The sequence below is a fragment of the Grammomys surdaster genome, unplaced genomic scaffold (assembly GCF_004785775.1).
Source record: "Grammomys surdaster isolate TR1022 unplaced genomic scaffold, NIH_TR_1.0 125996, whole genome shotgun sequence".
Taxonomy (NCBI): Eukaryota; Metazoa; Chordata; class Mammalia; order Rodentia; family Muridae; genus Grammomys; species Grammomys surdaster.
Genome location: NW_021620812.1, coordinates 2,705,717 through 2,723,648, shown reverse-complemented (window position 1 = coordinate 2,723,648; position 17,932 = coordinate 2,705,717). Strand labels below are relative to the sequence as shown.

The window sequence follows — 17,932 nt, the reverse complement described above, 5'->3', positions numbered from 1 at the left end:
TTCTACCAGCTGACGCCTGTCCAGTGTGACAGTGAACAGATCTAAAGCAGAGAGACAAACCGCACCTGATTTCCATTTACAACAATAAACCCTCCCTAATCCCAGCCACTGCTTATGCAGTGTGTGCCTGCATGGGTGTATGCTTTAGCCTGTCTCTCCATAGTGGGCTTCTTCATTGAACAGTTGTCAAAACTGCTAGGCCAACTTTGCCAAAACAACAACAACAACAACAAAAACAAAGCAACAACAACAACAAAAATAAACAAAACAGGCATTTTTTGAAGGAGGCGAGTTCTACATCTTAATCGGAAAGCAGCCGGAAAAGAGAATGTCTTCTGCACTGGGGGGATCTTGAGCACTAGGAGGCCTCAAAGCCAGCCTACACAGTGACACACTTCCTCCAACAAGAACACACCTATTCCAACAAGGACACACCTCCTAATAGGGCCACTTCCCATGGGCAAAGCATATTCAAACCACCACAGTCAGAAACCAAAGGACTCAGTGTGTAGTATCATGCACATAGCCTGGAGTCATACAGTAGTGGGAATGGGGTAACCTGGGTCAAACGCTGAGTGTAAAATGCTACGCCGGCTCACCTCTGATCTGATTCAGCTCCAAAAGCACAGCCATTGCCAACAGAAGTGTTCTGCTGGGGCCACTGGCTTGCCCCACTCCCTCATGGTCTGATAAGCTCCATTCTTCCCCCTCTCTCCAACCCTGCCTGCTTAGAAAGCCTCTGAATGGAGAAAAGGCACCAAAAGACCAGTTCTGCATTCCTGACAGGTGTTGCAAATCCCTCCCCTGAATTTGATAGCCACCCAAATCCCCACCTTCTGTGACCATACCTGGGCACAAGCCTAGCATGTGGCAGACACTGCATTTTCCTTTGCCTATAATACATTAAAAAAACTTCCCCACCATAGCCTGCCTGTGAGTTTTTCCTGTCTCAAGGCCTGGGAGCCCACTGACAAATATACCTGCCTTTTTAACTTGCAATTTGGCTTATTTCTATTGTGAAGAAAATCTATTATCTTGGTGCCAAAACCTGGGAGTAGTTGAGCCCCCAGCATGGCAGGCCAGGCCAAGCTGGCCATGTGGGGCCACTCTTCTCCTCATATCTTTCTCTCTGCCTGATGAGATGGATTTTTGAATCAATAAGTACCCCTCTTTCCCACCCATTACCCAGAAGTACCAGGTACTTCTTCTGGGTCTAAGACCTGCACCATTCCCTGCCAAGAGTGCTGGCTTTATCAGGGCAAGCCCATTATGCAACAAAGACAGTCTTTGTTCCAGACAGCCTTTGGATCCAGAGCCATTTGACCCAGGTTACCCCATTCCCACTACTGTATGACTCCAGGCTATGTGCATGATACTACACACTGAGTCCTTTGGTTTCTGACTGTGGTGGTTTGAATATGCTTTGCCCATGGGAAGTGGCACTATTAGGAGGTATGCCCTTGTTGGAATAGGTGTGTCCTTGTTGGAGGAAGTGTGTCACTGTATAGGCAGGCTTTGAGGCCTCCTAGTGCTCAAGCTCTGCCCAGTGCAGAAGACATTCTCTTTTTCTGGCTGTTTTCAGATCAAGATGTAGACCTCTCACCTCTTCCAGGATGATGTCTGCCTGTATGCTGCCTTGCTTCCTGCCATGATGATACTGGACTGACTCTCTGAATCTGTAGGCCAGACCCAATTAAATGTTGTCCTTTAGAAGAGTTGCCTTGGTCATGGTATCTGTGACATCAATGGAACCTTAACTAAGACACCAATTCAGGCTGGGAAAATGGGTACTGCCAAGTCTAAAATAAATTCCCAGACACCCCTGGGGTGCCTGTTTCAAAGTTTATTCAAATTGGAGTTGCATCCAAAATGCTCATCTTTCTTTGCTCTGTGGCTTGCCCGAAGTACACCCTAGAGAACCAATCTGAATGGCCACCAGAGGGCACTCTAGGCTTCAGCATGCTCAGTGATCTTGAACATTTCTGTCTGCTTACAGACAAGGGGCCTGAACTCCTCCCCTACATCCAGGTATTATGGGAACTGCACTCCAGCCCCACTGACCTCCCTTCAGTCTCTGCTCAGAGAGCCTGTGCGCCCCAGCCCTGAGGACTTTGGCCCCTACTGAAATGCATCAGATTCCATATGTGCACCTTTCTGAGCCCTTGGCGTGTGGGAAGACAGGAGTCCCATCAGGATGAGTGACCACGTCCAAGCACTTGTAACACATGCTGGAGCCTCAGTGTGAACACCAGGTAGGCATGGTTTTGGTCTGGTGTGAGGACTGGGACTTCAGCCAATGTAGAATCTGTACCAAGCAGGAGTGGGCACAGGAAACGTCATCAGAGGTAACACGTCAGAGTTAGTCTTAAGGACAAGTAGACAAGAGAGACAGGAGACATTGAACAGGGTTCTCGGCTGGGTGGATGAAGAGCATGGTATAGCAATGTTGATCCTCTGATTGCCTACAAACTAGGTACGATTGCCATGAGAGGACACTCAGCGCTCTGAGGCTCAGGCTCTCTCTCTGCCCATGATGGAGCTGAGTGACAGATGAAAAGTGATATCCTAATCCACAGCTCACAGAAGCCTTTCACAGTGTTAGCCTAGTTCCAGGCTTTCCTGAGCTACATAAAGATATCTTGTCTCAAGGAGGCTCTCCACAAGCTCAAGGTTAGCCTAGACTGTGAGTTCCTCTGTAGAATGCAGCTGCTGCCCTTATGTAAAAGGCTCTTTACCAGTGTTGGGGAGCACGGTGTAGGGAGGAGCTCAGCCGCAACAGGAAACAGTTGTGCATTTGTAGATGTGCAGTACCCCAGCCACCCCAAGGGGCCCCTTTCCTGGCTGTGCTTCTCCAAGCTCTTGCTGAGTCGGCTTGATGGGAAGTCTGGATGAGATAGTAAGAAGCTGCTGGGAAGCCAGACACACAGCTACATAAGGTAAAACAAGACGTTAAAAGGGTTAAAAGAAAGAGTCAGAAGCATCTTTCTCATTGTCCTTCAATTATACAGATGCCGATCTATACATGGATGGGTGGTCGGATGCAGACACAATAACACAATTTCCTCTGCCGTTATATAGATGTGCATACATGCACGACAAGTCACAGTGTGAAACACTTTTCTACTGTGGGTGATAGGGGGTTTGGTAAACACCAGCTTGCTTTCTACCTGGTGCCAGGCAACACAACAGGCATGTCTGAACTGTAGATGGAGAAGAGATGGGGCCCCAAGAACTTACCACAAGGTCGCACAGGCGGGCAGGAAGTCTGTATTACCCCTGGATGTCTGTCTGAGGCACGTGATAGACCTGCCTGACGGCCCTTCTCAAGGCACACTAGACACTGCGACAGAGCCTTTGGGGAAATGCTTACTACCTTTAGCTTTGACCTGAAGGAATCCTGAACGGTGCTGCGCAGAGAATCTCAACTTGGAAATGCAAGGCACGGAAGGAACCTTCTAGAAGTCACGGTACCCTGGGAACAAGAGTAGCAGAAGCCAGGAGCCTCTGCAGAGCAGATGACTCACTGAACGGTGACGGTGCCTGCCCTCACCTTGCTTTGTGTCTTCCTGTCTATTTATCTTTAGTTTGCCTGGTTCTGTAATGTCCAGCACTTAGAGAGCGTTTACTCCTAGTGTCTGCATTTGAAGTCTCCCTTCACACGCTCCCGGCGGCCTGTTTGCTCTTTCAGTGCGTTTTCTCCCCACTGTTTCTACCTTAAAAGCTTTGGTTTCTTCTTCATTTTGGCTCCTTGCACAAATACATCACCGCACCCATAGGTTCAGGTGCACAAGTGCACCACCGCACCCGTAGGTTCACGTGCACAGGTACATCACCGCACCCGAAGGTTCACGTGCACAGGTGCATCACCGCACCCGTAGGTTCAGGTGCACAAGTGCATCACCGCACCCGTAGGTTCACGTGCACAAGTGCACCACCGCACCCATAGGTTCAGATGCTAACCACTACAGTTTGAACACCTGTCACTTTCCCTAGTTAGGTTCTTTCATTTCTGAGTTTGGATTTGCTTTCAACCTGTTGAAATTGCTATTTTTATTCGTTTCGATTTCTCCTGACTTGATCTTCGCTCCTCTCCCCAGCCCTCACATTTATTAGGTTTCCAGCAGACTTGTTTAGCTGTGATTTAATTATTCTGTTCCTATATAGAGTGCATTCAGCAGGCTGACAAACAGCATAAAACAAAAGTCAGGACACATAAGCCCTCTGCCCTTCTCAAATCCCCTCACCAGGAAACACCCCAGAGTTAAGTGATCAAGAGGATCGCCTATACCAATCTGTTCCTGCTGTGTTTCCTTTCTTTTGATCCATCGTGACTCTTAGAAGGGATATTGGGGGGGGGGGCTGTCTATGAGTGAGGTGGATCTATCCGTCTCCTTCTACGCACAGAGAGGAATATGGTGCTGTGCAGAGCCCCGGCGCGCAGAGACACAGGGAGATGCAGGTTCTGAAAGCCCCATGAACCCCGATGGCTGCCTTCCTTCCGAATTCAAAGGAGGTGGTGAGGGATGATCTTTAAAGGCACAGACATTTTTTCCTTGAACCCCAAGACTGATGGTTCAATGACCACAGTCAGGAATCTTATCATCTCATGACTTGAGTTTCTGAGAGGATGTGTGTTTAGTAAGGTCCAGCCTGGAGATGATACTCACACTGCCATCTGAACAAAAAGCTCCTGAGTAAGGAGGCATCCTGGTGAGAGATTAAAAGTCAGGGCTCAGAGGAAAGGCAAGCATCAGAAGCAGCCCTGAACTCCAGAACTGAGACAGGGTGCCCAAGGAAAGGCACCCAAGGAGATTGTCACGAGGATGGAAAGGACGTGACATGGCCAGATGAATGGCAGCAAAGGTCACTGCAGCTTCCTGTCAGGGGCTTTCCAGCGAGCCCCAGGGTGTTACCGGAAGCCATTGCCTGGAGGGGACCATGCCTCAGGTTGTCCTAAAAAGTGCCTTACTGGATGTGCTGTTTGTAGGAACATGGTCACCACACACTTCACTGGGGAACTGTGCAGGTCAGCTTACGTGATGAAGCATTTACAGGCATGTGCTTTGCAGCATAGCTGTTCACTGGAAGGTTCTCTGGGATGTCTGCCACTGGTTACTTTAGGAAACACACTCATTTGCACGCGTGCACACACACACACACACACACACACACGCAGTAGAGTGCAGGAAAAGACTGGAAACAAGAAGCCACACAGTGCTTCTTCAGCACAGTGTCCTGCCGCGTGCTATCTTGACAGGGCTTACTGAGGAACTCACTGAGATGAGGATCCCTGTGAACAATGTCTGAGTGAAGAGACAACACGCCGATAGCCGCAGCAATACAGCTCTGTGGCCATTCAGCTCGGTTGTCACCCTTCTTCACATCTAAGCTCACTACGATGACACTGCTCTGTTGCCATTTAACAAGATGTCACCTGTTAAATGTTAACAAGAAGTTGTCACCTAATGCCAAAATAAAGAGGTGTGCAATGCAACCATTGCTTCTACAGCCAACAATGTAAATCGTTCTCAGGTTCCATTCCAGCTCTGCTGGGTATTTCCTGCCTATGGGTAATACTGTAGGGGTAGTGTCACCAACCAAGGAGACATATATATATATATATATATATATATATATATATATATATATACTTTATAAATACATACAATACATATATGTGCAATGCATGTATATATGCACATATACACCTAAATTGCAAAGCCAGCTTCATTTACAAACAGCTGACTTGAAAGTCATAGTTGAAAGGTTGGTTTACATTTCCCTCAGCCCCCCCCCCACAGAAGCACAGTGACCATTTTTTTAGCTGAAGGAAAGAACCAAAGCTTCACTTAGAAGGGAGACTCCTCACATGGCCTGATGCTCTTTGCTCCGCTGGCTTTGGTTATGGCTATTCATCAACCATCACTGTTCATCATGGAACTACCAGGGATTCCCAGGAGAAGCCCTTCTCCATGCCCAGTGTACAGGAGCGACTCAATTTCTGTTTGGTAGCTTCTAATTACTTCATCCAGTACAATAAATCTTTATTTGGAGCTTGTAGATTCAGCTATAAAAACACACCCATGTGAGCAGCTGGCAGGCTCCTCAGACTCAGGGACTCGTGCCCATGATCTCCAGAGAACAAGCTTCTTTTGCCACGCCCACTCATACCCTTGCTCCTGCCACCACAACCACTGTTTTCAGGAGCCCAGGGAGCAAGCACTGGGATGGCTGCGATCAAAATTAAACTCACCAAGTATGCCATGGTCATCCGGTAATGCCCTAACACAGGACCCATAACTTCACAGTCCTAGGTCATCCAAGAGGACTGGAAGTCAGAGAGAGAAAAAGAAGAGCTGGATAATGAGAGGAACGATGATAGGCTCAGGTGCTTTCAAGTAGAAAGGGACAGTTCCTCTAGCATTTAGGAAAGATCCCTAAGGTTGCCTGCACTGAGTTCTGGGAGCCTCCCTCATCCTGGCTCTCTGAGACTTCCTAGAGAATCCATCCATCCCCGACCCTGGCTGCTGCATATTTCCATTCACTCTCCCGGCCCTCTCTGCTCTCCTCACGCCTGACCCTCCACCCCTATTCCTCTAGCCCTCCTCATTCCCATGCAGGGCCCTCCCTCCCATTGCCTCCCAGGACTGTTTTGTTCCCCTTTCTAAGTGGGATTCAAGCTTACATGTTCAGAGGTTCAATCCAGTATCATCAAGGTGGGAGCTTGGCAATGTTCAGGCAGACATAGTGCAGGAGGAGCTGAGAGTTTTACATCTTCATTTAAAGGCCACTAGGAGAAGGCTTCTAGGCAGCTAGGATGAGGGTCTTAAAGCTCACACCCTCAGTGACATATCTACTTCAAGGCCACACCTCCAAATAGTGCCACTGCCTGGGCCAAAAATATACAAACCATCACAGTTCGGTACCCCAGTTTTTGATTGGGTTATTTGGGTTTTTGGAGTCTAACTTCTTGAGTTCTTTATATATTTTAGATATTAGCCCTCTGTAGGATGAAGGGTTAGTGAATATTTTTTCCCAGTCTGTAGACTGCAGTTTTGTTTATTGACAATGTCCTTTGCCTTAAAGATTTTTAGTTTCATGAAGTCCCATTTATTAATTCTCGACCTTAGTTCCTAAGCCACTGTGTTCTGTTCAGGAAATAGTTTTCTCCTGTGCCAATGTGTTCAAGGCTATCCCCCCCTATTAGATTCAGTGTGTCTGGTTCTATGTTGAGGTCTTTGATCCATTTGGACTTGGGCTTTGTGTGGGGTAAGTTGGGTATGGAACCTGGAGAAACCACCTCCAGGAGCCAGACACAACACCCAATGGAAGGATGAGTACACCAACCCATTTACAAAACTTTTCACCCCAAATTGCTCCTGTCTAAAAGAAATGCAGGGATAAAGATGGAGCAGAGACTGAAGGAATGGCTGACCAGTGAGCAGTCCATTTTGAGACCCATCCCATGGACAGGCACCAATCCCTCACACTATTAAATGCTTCATTGTGCTTGCAGACAGGAGCCTAGCATAGCAGCCCTCTGAGAGCCTCTACCCAGCAACTGACTGAGACAGATGCAGATAATGGCACTGGATAGAGGTCAGGGACCACTGTGAAGAGATAAGGGAAGGACTGACAGGCCTTAAAGAGACGGCAACACCACAGGAAGACCAACAGTGTCAACTAACCTGGACCCCTGGGGGCTTCCAGAGACTGAGCCACCAACCAAAGATCATACATGGCTGTTCAGAGGTCCCCTACACAAGTGTAGCAGAGGGCTGCCGCATCTGGCCGCAGTGGGAGTGGATGCACCTAATCCTGCAGAGATTTGATGCATAAGGATAGGGGCATATCTGGGGAGAGGGCGCCCCTCTCAGAGGCAAAGGGGAGGGAGGTGGGAGGAGAAACTGGGGCACTGAGGAGCAACAAATAACCCATTCTCAGAACTGGGTCTTTCTTTCACTAGTCTCTGATGTCTACTGAGATATCATTTCTCTGTTATAAAGTAACTCCACCATATATATATATGTGTGTGTGTGTATATGTGTGTGTGTGTGTATATATGTATATATGTATACACACACACATATATAGCATATACATATATAGTGCATATACTATATATATGTATACACACACACACACACACACACACACATATATATATATATATATATATATATATTTAAAACTTAAAAAAGAGAAAAAAAAGATACTTAGACATAGACATCTGACGGCCAGTGACGTAGAGGTGACTGGAAGATACAGATGGGCATGTACATATAGGGGACTGAGCAGCTTTCGACTTGGGAAAATATGTTCAGAACATCTGGAGCATGCTGCCAGGGAGCAGCACTTAGGCAAGACTTAAAGGAAGCAGCTGAGAGCAGGAATGCCTGGAACGGACAGTAGTGTGAAGGCAGAGGAAACACTGTGAAAGTGTAATTAGTAAGAAGAGACAGTAAGGAGAACACACACGCGCACGCACACGCACACACACACACACACACACACGCACACCACTAGGGGAAAGGAGAAAAAAGCCAGATGAAAGAACATGATGAACCAGTTAGCAGAGAGCACACTGCTTTGAGAACTTTAGGTAGTGAAGGTCTGAGTACACTACAAGGGAAAGGAGCACCGAGACGGGATGCAACCAGCTCTCACGGCGCAGGTCTCAGCCTCCGAGTCTAGGCGAGGGGAAGGGCAGAACCTGACAAGTGGCAGGAGGTAGACAGCAAGGTGAACTGGCTCCAGAGCCTGTTTCACTTCCAGATCACTAAGCCCCTATTGACACAGTAACTAAAAGTGAACACTCCTGTGTAGAGTCTGTATCGTGTGGCTCTTAAATGGGACTTGTTCTTGTTTCTTCCCTGGTAACAGTTCTCTCACGAATCTTTCTAGAATCATCTGTTACTCTTTAGGGAAGAATCCTACCTTTGCACCCCCAGAAACCCCTCCAGGCGCAGCACGTGATGATGGTCTCAGCCACTACTGCTTAGCCACCGCTCCAACGCGACACTGTTCCTCTAACTGCAATACGCTCGTGGTTCTGGGCTGTCAGGAGATGGTGTTGCTTGGGAACCTGCTCCTTACACCTCAGGAGATGATGTGATGGATTGGCTGGGGCCTGGACTGCAGCACGGCTTCTCCACAGGGCTCAGGTTTCCTCAGGGATGGTGGCTGGGTCTGGAGGCCCAGAGACAGCTGGGCATACGTATGGTCACTTTCAATGGCCTCACTCTGAGATGGGCAGTTCTGTTCTATTGAGTAGAATTAGGTGTCTATCCAGCCCGGACCCGAGGAGTCGGAGACTGTATTATAGACTCTACCTCCTGATGTGAGAAACGTCAATGAGTTTGCAGTGTCGCCCACAGTAAACAGCTGTACAAAAGTCTGTTTCCAGCACTTACCTCATTTTTAAAAAGCAAAGGAAATCAAAGTGGTGTGCAGTCCTAAACGGTCTAAACAGAACTCAGACACAGTGCGGCAAACGTGATCAACCCATTGCGGCTGCTCGCGGCTGCGCGGATGCCAGAGTCTCCTTCCATCTCCATAGGAGATAAAGCTGTATTCGCGTTTACTGCAGCACTACCCGTAACAGCCAAGATACGGAGCCAGTGAGATGTCCGTCAGCCGATGAGTGGACAAAGGCAACGTGCTGGGTAACAGATTTGAAGCTGGCTGTAGAGAACCGAACGATGTCGTCTGCAGGGAAATGGGTGGAACTGGGGACTTTGGTGTTAAGTGAAATAAGCCACTCAAAGTCAAATACTACACTCTCTCATGGGCAGACTATAACCGTAAATACACCTAAACAGGAATATATGGGTGACGTACAGGCAAGTCTATGAGGAGGGAGGCCTGGGGTGGGGAGGATCAAAGACAAAGACGCTCTCTCGCCTGCAGAGTTAGACTTACATAGACAGACATATCTCCTTCACACATGTATCTTGTGAGCCGAGGTCCCACCACTTTTTGAAAAGCTCCTCCATTTTGGTTGAACTCTGATGATTCCAGAATCCAAGGTGATCTGGCCAAGGCAATCTGATCTCTAGAACCAGAGACCTGATTCTCGAGACATCTTCTCTCCTCACCAGCCCCAGTAACGGCCAACCCGGAGAGACCGTGACCTAACGTCTGTGACTACTCACTGCTTATCCTAGATAAGGCCAACTGGGGCCAAAATGGCAAACCTTTCTATCCAGTTCCCCTCCCCCTCCTCTAACGTATATAAGAAGGGACTTTACTCCACCGTGCTGGTCTGAGCCCTCCTTGGAGATCCTGTGTGCTGTTGCCTGTCCATCTGTGGCATTAATCTCTTTTCTAATATGTAAATGCATATAGTATAAAATTGTAACTATAAATAAATACGTACACACATACATACCTATGTAACATATGGCAAATCTGTCTCGATGTCACCCTTGAATCTCAAACCTGAAACCTTCTCATACGCACATATGTGACACCAAACTGAAACTATCTGGAGTGAGGCAGTGAGGGCCGAGGAAGTGAAACTCAATGATATATATGCTCGCACAGAGTTAAATAAAGCCAAGTGTTTTACAGGGCATTTCCAAGACAGCAAACTTTTTTTGGGGGGGGAGGAGCCTGGAAACCCCCAAAGTGTACTGACCAGCGGTTAGCATGCAGGCCCAGGCTCCCCCAGGTATGCTGGCCAGTGGCCTTGCAGAGGTGTGCTGACCAATAGCCCTGCAGGCCGCAGGCCGCAGCTAAGGCCCTGAGGTTCCAAGTGAAACAATGGAACGATGAAGCCGGTGCTGTAGTGCGTCCCAGAGCCTGGTCATGGCTCGATGGCTACATCCTGCACTGTTTACAAAATATCTCTTTCACAGCTAGAACAGCATCTACCACAGATGGGCTTAAATTTGGTACAAGAAAATAGGGAAGGGTAATATGTTAATTCATATTTGTTGTAAAGATTCCAGAAACCCATGCATCAAAACTCTGAATGATGATTCCCACAGTGACTGTAACTCCACCACACAACATACATAATGGGAGGAATGTTAGCAGCACGGTCCCGGACAGAAAGCACCGGGTAAGCAGGAAGGGATGAGTTATGCTTGCTCTGGGGCTCATCACTTTCAAGCAGCAGAGAATATATAAAATTCGAAACCATAAATGCATACATTATTTTAAGGTTTACTTCTAATTTTTGATTCAATTTTATCACCTTTGCATCCAAACTACATTTTCCTTTTATAAGCTGCAAATTCATGTCTCGTGAGGTTGGAATCCACAACACTCGGTCTGGGTGTCTTTTCCTCACACACGATGCCTGTCAGGTACAGCATCACTATGTCTGCACTCTCTGAAATGTCGGGTCGTGTCTACAGGGGTCCATTTGTCTACTTCCCTGCTCTCAAGCCTCAAGAATGCCATGGAGCAGAAGAAAAAAGACACCAGTAGAACCAAGAATGTCACAGAGAAGCTTAAGAAGGCACCATCGCGTCCCCCTGCGGGCTCCTAAGCACAATGATAACAATCGCACCGCATACTGACAGCTTCAGAAATGTTCAGAGACAGCATTATCTCATCCATCCTCGCCACTCGAGAGGGGCAAACACTTCCCTTCAGCTCTTTGGGACTCTGAGAATATATTTAGGACATGCGTTATTTGCTGTACATACTCACACGATTTACTTACAGAACAGTCTCATGGAAGATTACAGCTATAAGCAGGCTTTTTAAAAGTTTTTTGCTTCAACTGTATTCTGAAAAGTCAAAAAGTGAAAGGGAAACAAACAGGAACAAATACCACGACAACAAACGCCCTTGCCCTCTGAAAGTGAATTAACCCTGCCTGCTACTCTCAGACTGGTTTAGGAAAGGACCCTTCCTTCCCAGCCTCTGAGGGCGAGCTCTCCCTCCCAGCAGCCTGCACAGCAGGGCATGCTCACTACACTCAGACTTCGGTTCAAGAGCAGTCCTCATTCCTGTGTTCCTCCTGCTCCACCCAACCACGCCTTCAGGACCTTGTGTGACGGCCTAGAAGGGACGTGGTCAAACTGTCTCTCACTGCAAGAGCAAGCCACTCAAGCTTCTGCTGCTGCTTCTCCTTCTGTGCTCACAAGGATAAGGTAAAATTTTCCTTCTTCTCTTATATAGCACATCAATAAAATTGTCAATTAAAATACTCAGAGCTAGAGAAACTTCAATATTACCTGCACTAGACTGTCATCGGAGAGATGACAGTCACTCTGCAGCCTATGAGAGTATGTTTTGCTTACAACTACAACACGATGTTTTAAGTGCTAAATGATAAAGAGATCAGTGGATTATTAACTCTAAGCCAGTGGTTCTCAACGTTCCAAATGCTGCAATTCTTTAAAACAGCTTCTCATGTTGTGGTGACTGTCTCCCTCCGGAGTTGTGCTGTCTGGATTTGATTTGATGATTTGATTTTTATGAGTCCTAGGCATAAGATAGCTTATGCCACCAAGACAGGCATCCAGCTAGATGAGCAGGGACTGCCATCTGCTCTGCCCCTGACTGATAGAAGAGTAACATCACCAACATGGTGTCTCTTTGCCCGTCGCCAGGGGGGTAGAAGAGTTTTCTTAATTGTTACCTACAATTATACAACAATATTTGTAAATAAAACACATGAACATGTAGACTCTTGGATAAAACACCTAAGTATTCCCTCAGACATGAACTGTAAACCTATAGGCATACCCCACCCCAGCATGTCTCTCTGATGCCGAAGTCTGAAAGAGAAAAGAGTATCTGAGATTGGTTACAAAACACAAGCTTGGCCGTCTTTCCACCGTAGGAAAGATGTGGAGGTGGTTGACATCCTAGAAGTCAGTGTTGGATGTGGGCTCTTACATCTTATGGAATACAAAGCAGTGTGAGTGTCTTACTAATCCATCAGACATGAAGGCAGGGCCGTCAATGTGTGTGCTCCATGCATGTCATACATTTTATGGGACTGTCCTCAGAGGCAGCATAGATCCAGCTGTCAGCAATCTCTTTCAGGACAAAAACTGAAGAGATACAATCAATTCTAGAAGTTCACAGGATGCTTAAAAATAAAGAATAATAGGGCATGTTTCTCTGAGCAGTTAACACTAGAAATTCTCAGAGGCACAACTTCCCTAGATAGACCAAAGCCTGTGTTCCCATCTCCCAGTGCAACAAAAGCTGCAGAGTTCCATGGATGACCAAGAGTCACTAGTACACCCCAGAGTGAGCCCAAGGGAACCCCGGGAACAAGATAAGCGTCCATCAGAAGCTGTCACATGAACACCATACACCATGTAATGCATTCCATGGGGTTTCTGTTTTCTGTTGTTGCCCGGGCTGACCTTCAACTGCCAGGACTCAAAGAATCTCCTCGGCCTCCCAAGCAGCCTGGACTGCAGGCAAGTGCATCCAAGACAGGTTCACAGTATATTCTTGAAGGATATCCAAGGAAGGGGAGAGGTTAATAATGCATTATAAACACCAACAGATTAGAAATGGCATATTCTGTGTGACTTGGAACATATGTACACAAATAAAAAGACCAAGAGAACCCACACAAAACTACTAACGGAAGTAACTTCCTTTAGTGGGAATTAACACCTTCACAACTCTTACTTTTACAAACAGAGGAGGGTAAAAAGAATTAAAGCCATGGGTTTTAATGTCATTGTCCTGTCACACAAACACAGACACATTGTGTGGCCAATAAACAAGTGTGTTAACAATATTAAGTTATAAAGTCAAAAGTTCATGAAAATTCAATACTCCTAAATTTACAATTTCAATTTCTTCCCAAATTTACATAAAAGCAACATATTTAAAAACATATAAAAACCTAAGTTTTGATCCAAGGCTGCAATCTTCCATTCATTCTTCTTCATCCATCCTTGAGTCTAAAAAATGAACTTCATGTGCTTGATCCCATAGGTCTTGAAGAAGACCAGGATGATGAGCGCCCACAGCCCCAGGATGAAGCCTCCGGGAGGATGCCAATCCTTCAGCTTCGGTTTCTGCAAAACAAGGATAACAGGGCCACGTCAGCGCTGAAGAACCCAGTGATAGATAGTGGAAGTGCTGATAGGAGGGCCTTTAGTGGTATAAGAGGGCGTGGCCCAGTGAACACACTGGGACAGCAACAGTGGAAAGACTTCAAATGAGATGAATGTCCTGCTCAATGACGCTGGCTCCCTCCCTCAGAGAAGCCTGCCCTCCTTCAGCTTACTCTGCAGGGGAAGAGTCCTGCCACTGTCTGTCTTTCCATCGATTCTAGTCTTACTTAGAAAAGATGGTCTTTTCTATTAAACTACGGCCCATGAGGGCCATGCTGCTGAGAGGGAGCACTCACTCCCACGCTGCTGAGAGGGAGCACTCACAGCCATGCTGCTGACAGGGAGCACTCACTCACCTCCCATGCTGCTGACAGGGAGCACTCAAAGCCACACTGCTGACAGGGAGCACTCACAGCCATGCTGCTGACAGGGAGCACTCACGGCCATGCTGCTGAGAGGGAGTACTCACTCCCACGCTGCTGAGAGGGAGTACTCACTCCCACGCTGCTGAGAGGGAGCACTCACTCCCATGCTGCTGACAGGGAGCACTCACGGCCACGCTGCTGACAGGGAGCAGTCACCCCCATGCTGCTGACAGGGAGCACTCACGGCCATGCTGCTGACAGGGAACACTTACTCCCACGTTGCTGACAGGGAGCACTCACAGCCACGCTGCTGATAGGGAGCACTCACAGCCATGCTGCTGACAGGGAGCATTCACACACCACACTAATTAGAGGTTGAGGACATGGTACCAAACTACAGCTGCTCACCCCAACAGAAGTAAGCACTTCTCTGGATGCAGGCAACCTTGGTTGTGTTTTCCCTTCACAGAGGAGGCCCTTACCCTGGTGTACTTCTTCAAAACTCACTGACTAGGGTGATGCCGGCCCTGAGACTGTTTCCAGCCGAAACACTTTTCTCTGAATTCTCAAAAGGCTGGCTCCTCCTTCCAGGGCTCCTCCTATCCGCCATGCCAGAACCTTTACCACTCATCTCCACGCCAGCCCGCTGAGCTCAAGCCTGTCTGAGTCCAGGCTGAGTGTCGTGTGTGCCTCCATCTAGGGAGGACCATTCTCCCACCTTGCTGTGTCTTCCACAGTTGGATTAGGGTTCTGTAACTGAGGTGTGTGTCTAATATGTCTTTATGTGTCAACTTACTGTAATGTTGACCAGGATGGGAACAGTTACAAAATGAGATTCAACTTCTATTAGTTCAAAATTAATTTATCAAACTAAAATGACAAAAGCCTTAGTGATTAATTTGGATCATGATTAAGTTTTAAGCATTTTAATCAAATGTCTAATATGAAGTAAGCTGATAATAACTCAGTGATACACTCCAACTTCACTCTTGTCTGCTCTGGCTCTCCTCCAGAGAGGGCCCCAGAATCTCACCCAAGCATATTAAATCCAAAGTTGGCAGCAGTGGTAAACAGTTCCGAGCACTTGGGAAGCAAAGGCAGGAATTTGAGGCTGGCCTGGGCTACATAGCAAATTCCAGAGTAACCTGGGCTGCATATTAAGATCTTGCCTCAGAAACTAATGTATAGAATAAATGAAATTTAAAAATTAGAGACAATTTTCCTAGTTATTTTCTACTAAAAATATGCAGTAGGGTATTGAGTTGTAGCTGCCTAATAGACAGAGCCCTGGGCTCAGTCCCAAACATCACACACACACACACGCATGCACACGCAAACACAAACACATGTGTATACTTGTTTATATCTGCACATACTGACACACACAGAGATTCTTGGGTGGATCTGATCCTTTGTGTAATGATGGTGGTGACAAAGATTCCTGTCCTCTAGTGTCATATGAAACTTAAAGTACAGTAGGTCTCAGGCCATTCAAAGCTTAGAAATCTTTAAAATCGTGGTCTCTTTACACTATGGATAATTAGTTTTTTTCTGTCAAAAGTCTAGAATAATTAACATAAAGCAGTTCTGTCAAACTTAGTTAATATCAATGCCACAGAGAACCTAACTTGTTACCTAAGCCTGACGGCTGCCCTGCGCGTCATGGTCCTTTGCCACCTGTCAGACACTTGTAAGGTCCATAGAAGCCAAAGCAAGGCTGAAGAACTGCACTCTCCTCCCCACAGCTCCCAGTACATCACAACCCCTCGCACAACCTGCGGGTGAACTGGAGCCTGGGGTAAGAGCTATCTGGGAAGACAAGAGTCTAGTTTTTCCTCCCTAGGAGTTGCTGATTCTTATGACATTTGAAAGCATATGCAGGCACAAGCATACATTACTCTCCTAGCAAAATTAAACAATTATTGTCAAAACTCAGCACTAGGGTAAACTCAGTAGGGGCCAGTAGGACCCAGAAATCATTCTATAAATCAGCTTTGGTGCTGAAAGGGTCCAGGAGGTGTTTATAGTACGCAGTTAAGTTCCACCATAAGATTAGAGAAGTAGCAAGTAGTTAATAACAAACTATTTCTATAGCTGGAGAAGCAACTTTCCAATGAAATGCCTTCCCTGGTCTTTAATTTACCATTAAATCTTAAGCTGCGAGACCAGCAGCATCTTTGGAAGTAACTATCATTTCTCCAAAGACTCAACAACTAACCCACCCCTGCTCCTTCAGCCTCTGGACAAGGGGACCAGAGAGAAAGGAGAAGACCAGAGTCGCAGTCCCCAAGAGGAAGCTTTGGAAGTGACAGCCGAAGATGAAGTGTGTGTGTGCACACATGTATGTGATCACTCATACAAGAATCATAAAATACAGCACTAATCGACAAAAGCAGCAAGCCTCAGCTTTAAAACAGCAACACTTGCACTGTGTGTTTTTTAAATTTATAGTGCACTTAGTACATCTGTTTGATAAAAAATGGAAAATCCATTAAGTGCCCTTTGGACTGAGCTAAAGGAAGGCTTTGCTGTGTACTCACAGAAACCTGTACAAAGGCACAAAACACAACACATATGCTACCCAAACCCAGTTAACTTCTCCAAGAAACCCAGATACCTTTACTGTCTGTGAGTTTTAAATGTTAGCCCTATAAAGGGTTAGTGGGGCCAGTTTATAAATTGCTACACCCTGTGAATGTCTGTGAGGCCCTGAGAAAGCTGCAAGTCCGCTGAGAGGTGTGGAGGTCCGCTCTCTTCCTGGCTGCTAGTTACAGTGGTAAGATGGATCTATGAGGCAGCCCAGTTGTGCACTGCGTCCCAAGCTCCCTAGTGGCATGCCTTGTCAGACTTCCATTTATGTGCAATCCCCCAGAACCCATGGACACTGCAGAGGCACTGAAAACAGTTCACAGCATCCTAGGATATTCAGACATGGATACTTTATCTAGACAGAGGAACAGACATCCATGTGAGAAGTCATCACCCAGGAGAAATACAGAATCGGCCTCGTCAGTAGTACATGCTAAGAAATGTGGGTTTCCTCACACATTTCATCTTCTTTAAGGAGCCCAAACCAGGAGTAAGTGGCAAGGCAGCGTGTGACCCTGGTTTAGTTTCCCTGCTGCCTGCAGATCCTGGGATCAGTAAAAACAACACAGATATAAGAAGACATGCACACACAAAGGCAGAGAACCGTGCACACTCTGCTGAGGCCCAGACTGTCCACAGCCAGGGGGAAGTGGAGACAGAAGACCCAACAGGAAGCCTGTGGACTACAGGAAGCTTATATTATACACGCAGCAGCAGAGACACCAGAACGAGGTAGGAAAAGTCAGAGTGAACCCAGAAAGTTGTCCTCTGAGCTCAGTGTGTGTGCGGGAGCACCCCGCCCCTACAATAATGATAAATAAAACAAAATAAAGGAAAACCATAAAGAAAACTATGAAGAAAAACACTCCCACCCACTGAAAAAGAGATGCAGCCTGAAGATGTGGCGAAGGTACTTCTAAGTAAAATTTAATA

At 46.8% G+C, this 17,932-nt stretch overlaps 1 protein-coding gene and 1 non-coding gene across 2 annotated transcripts in view; both read right to left on the bottom strand.

Annotated features, from left to right (window-relative positions):
* Positions 1-12,432: 12,432 nt before the first annotated feature.
* On the bottom strand, positions 12,433-12,574 carry LOC114609945. The gene has a single exon (XR_003709608.1). It is a non-coding gene; the product is annotated as a small nucleolar RNA SNORA48 (small nucleolar RNA).
* A 984-nt stretch (positions 12,575-13,558) lies between these two features.
* Pigk (phosphatidylinositol glycan anchor biosynthesis class K) overlaps positions 13,559-17,932 on the bottom strand; it is an 81,208-nt gene continuing 76,834 nt past the window's right edge. The window contains exon 11 of the mRNA XM_028754297.1: positions 13,559-14,006. Coding sequence (XP_028610130.1) covers positions 13,890-14,006 — 117 coding nt within the window. The 3' untranslated portion in view covers positions 13,559-13,889. The remainder of the gene's footprint in view (positions 14,007-17,932) is intronic.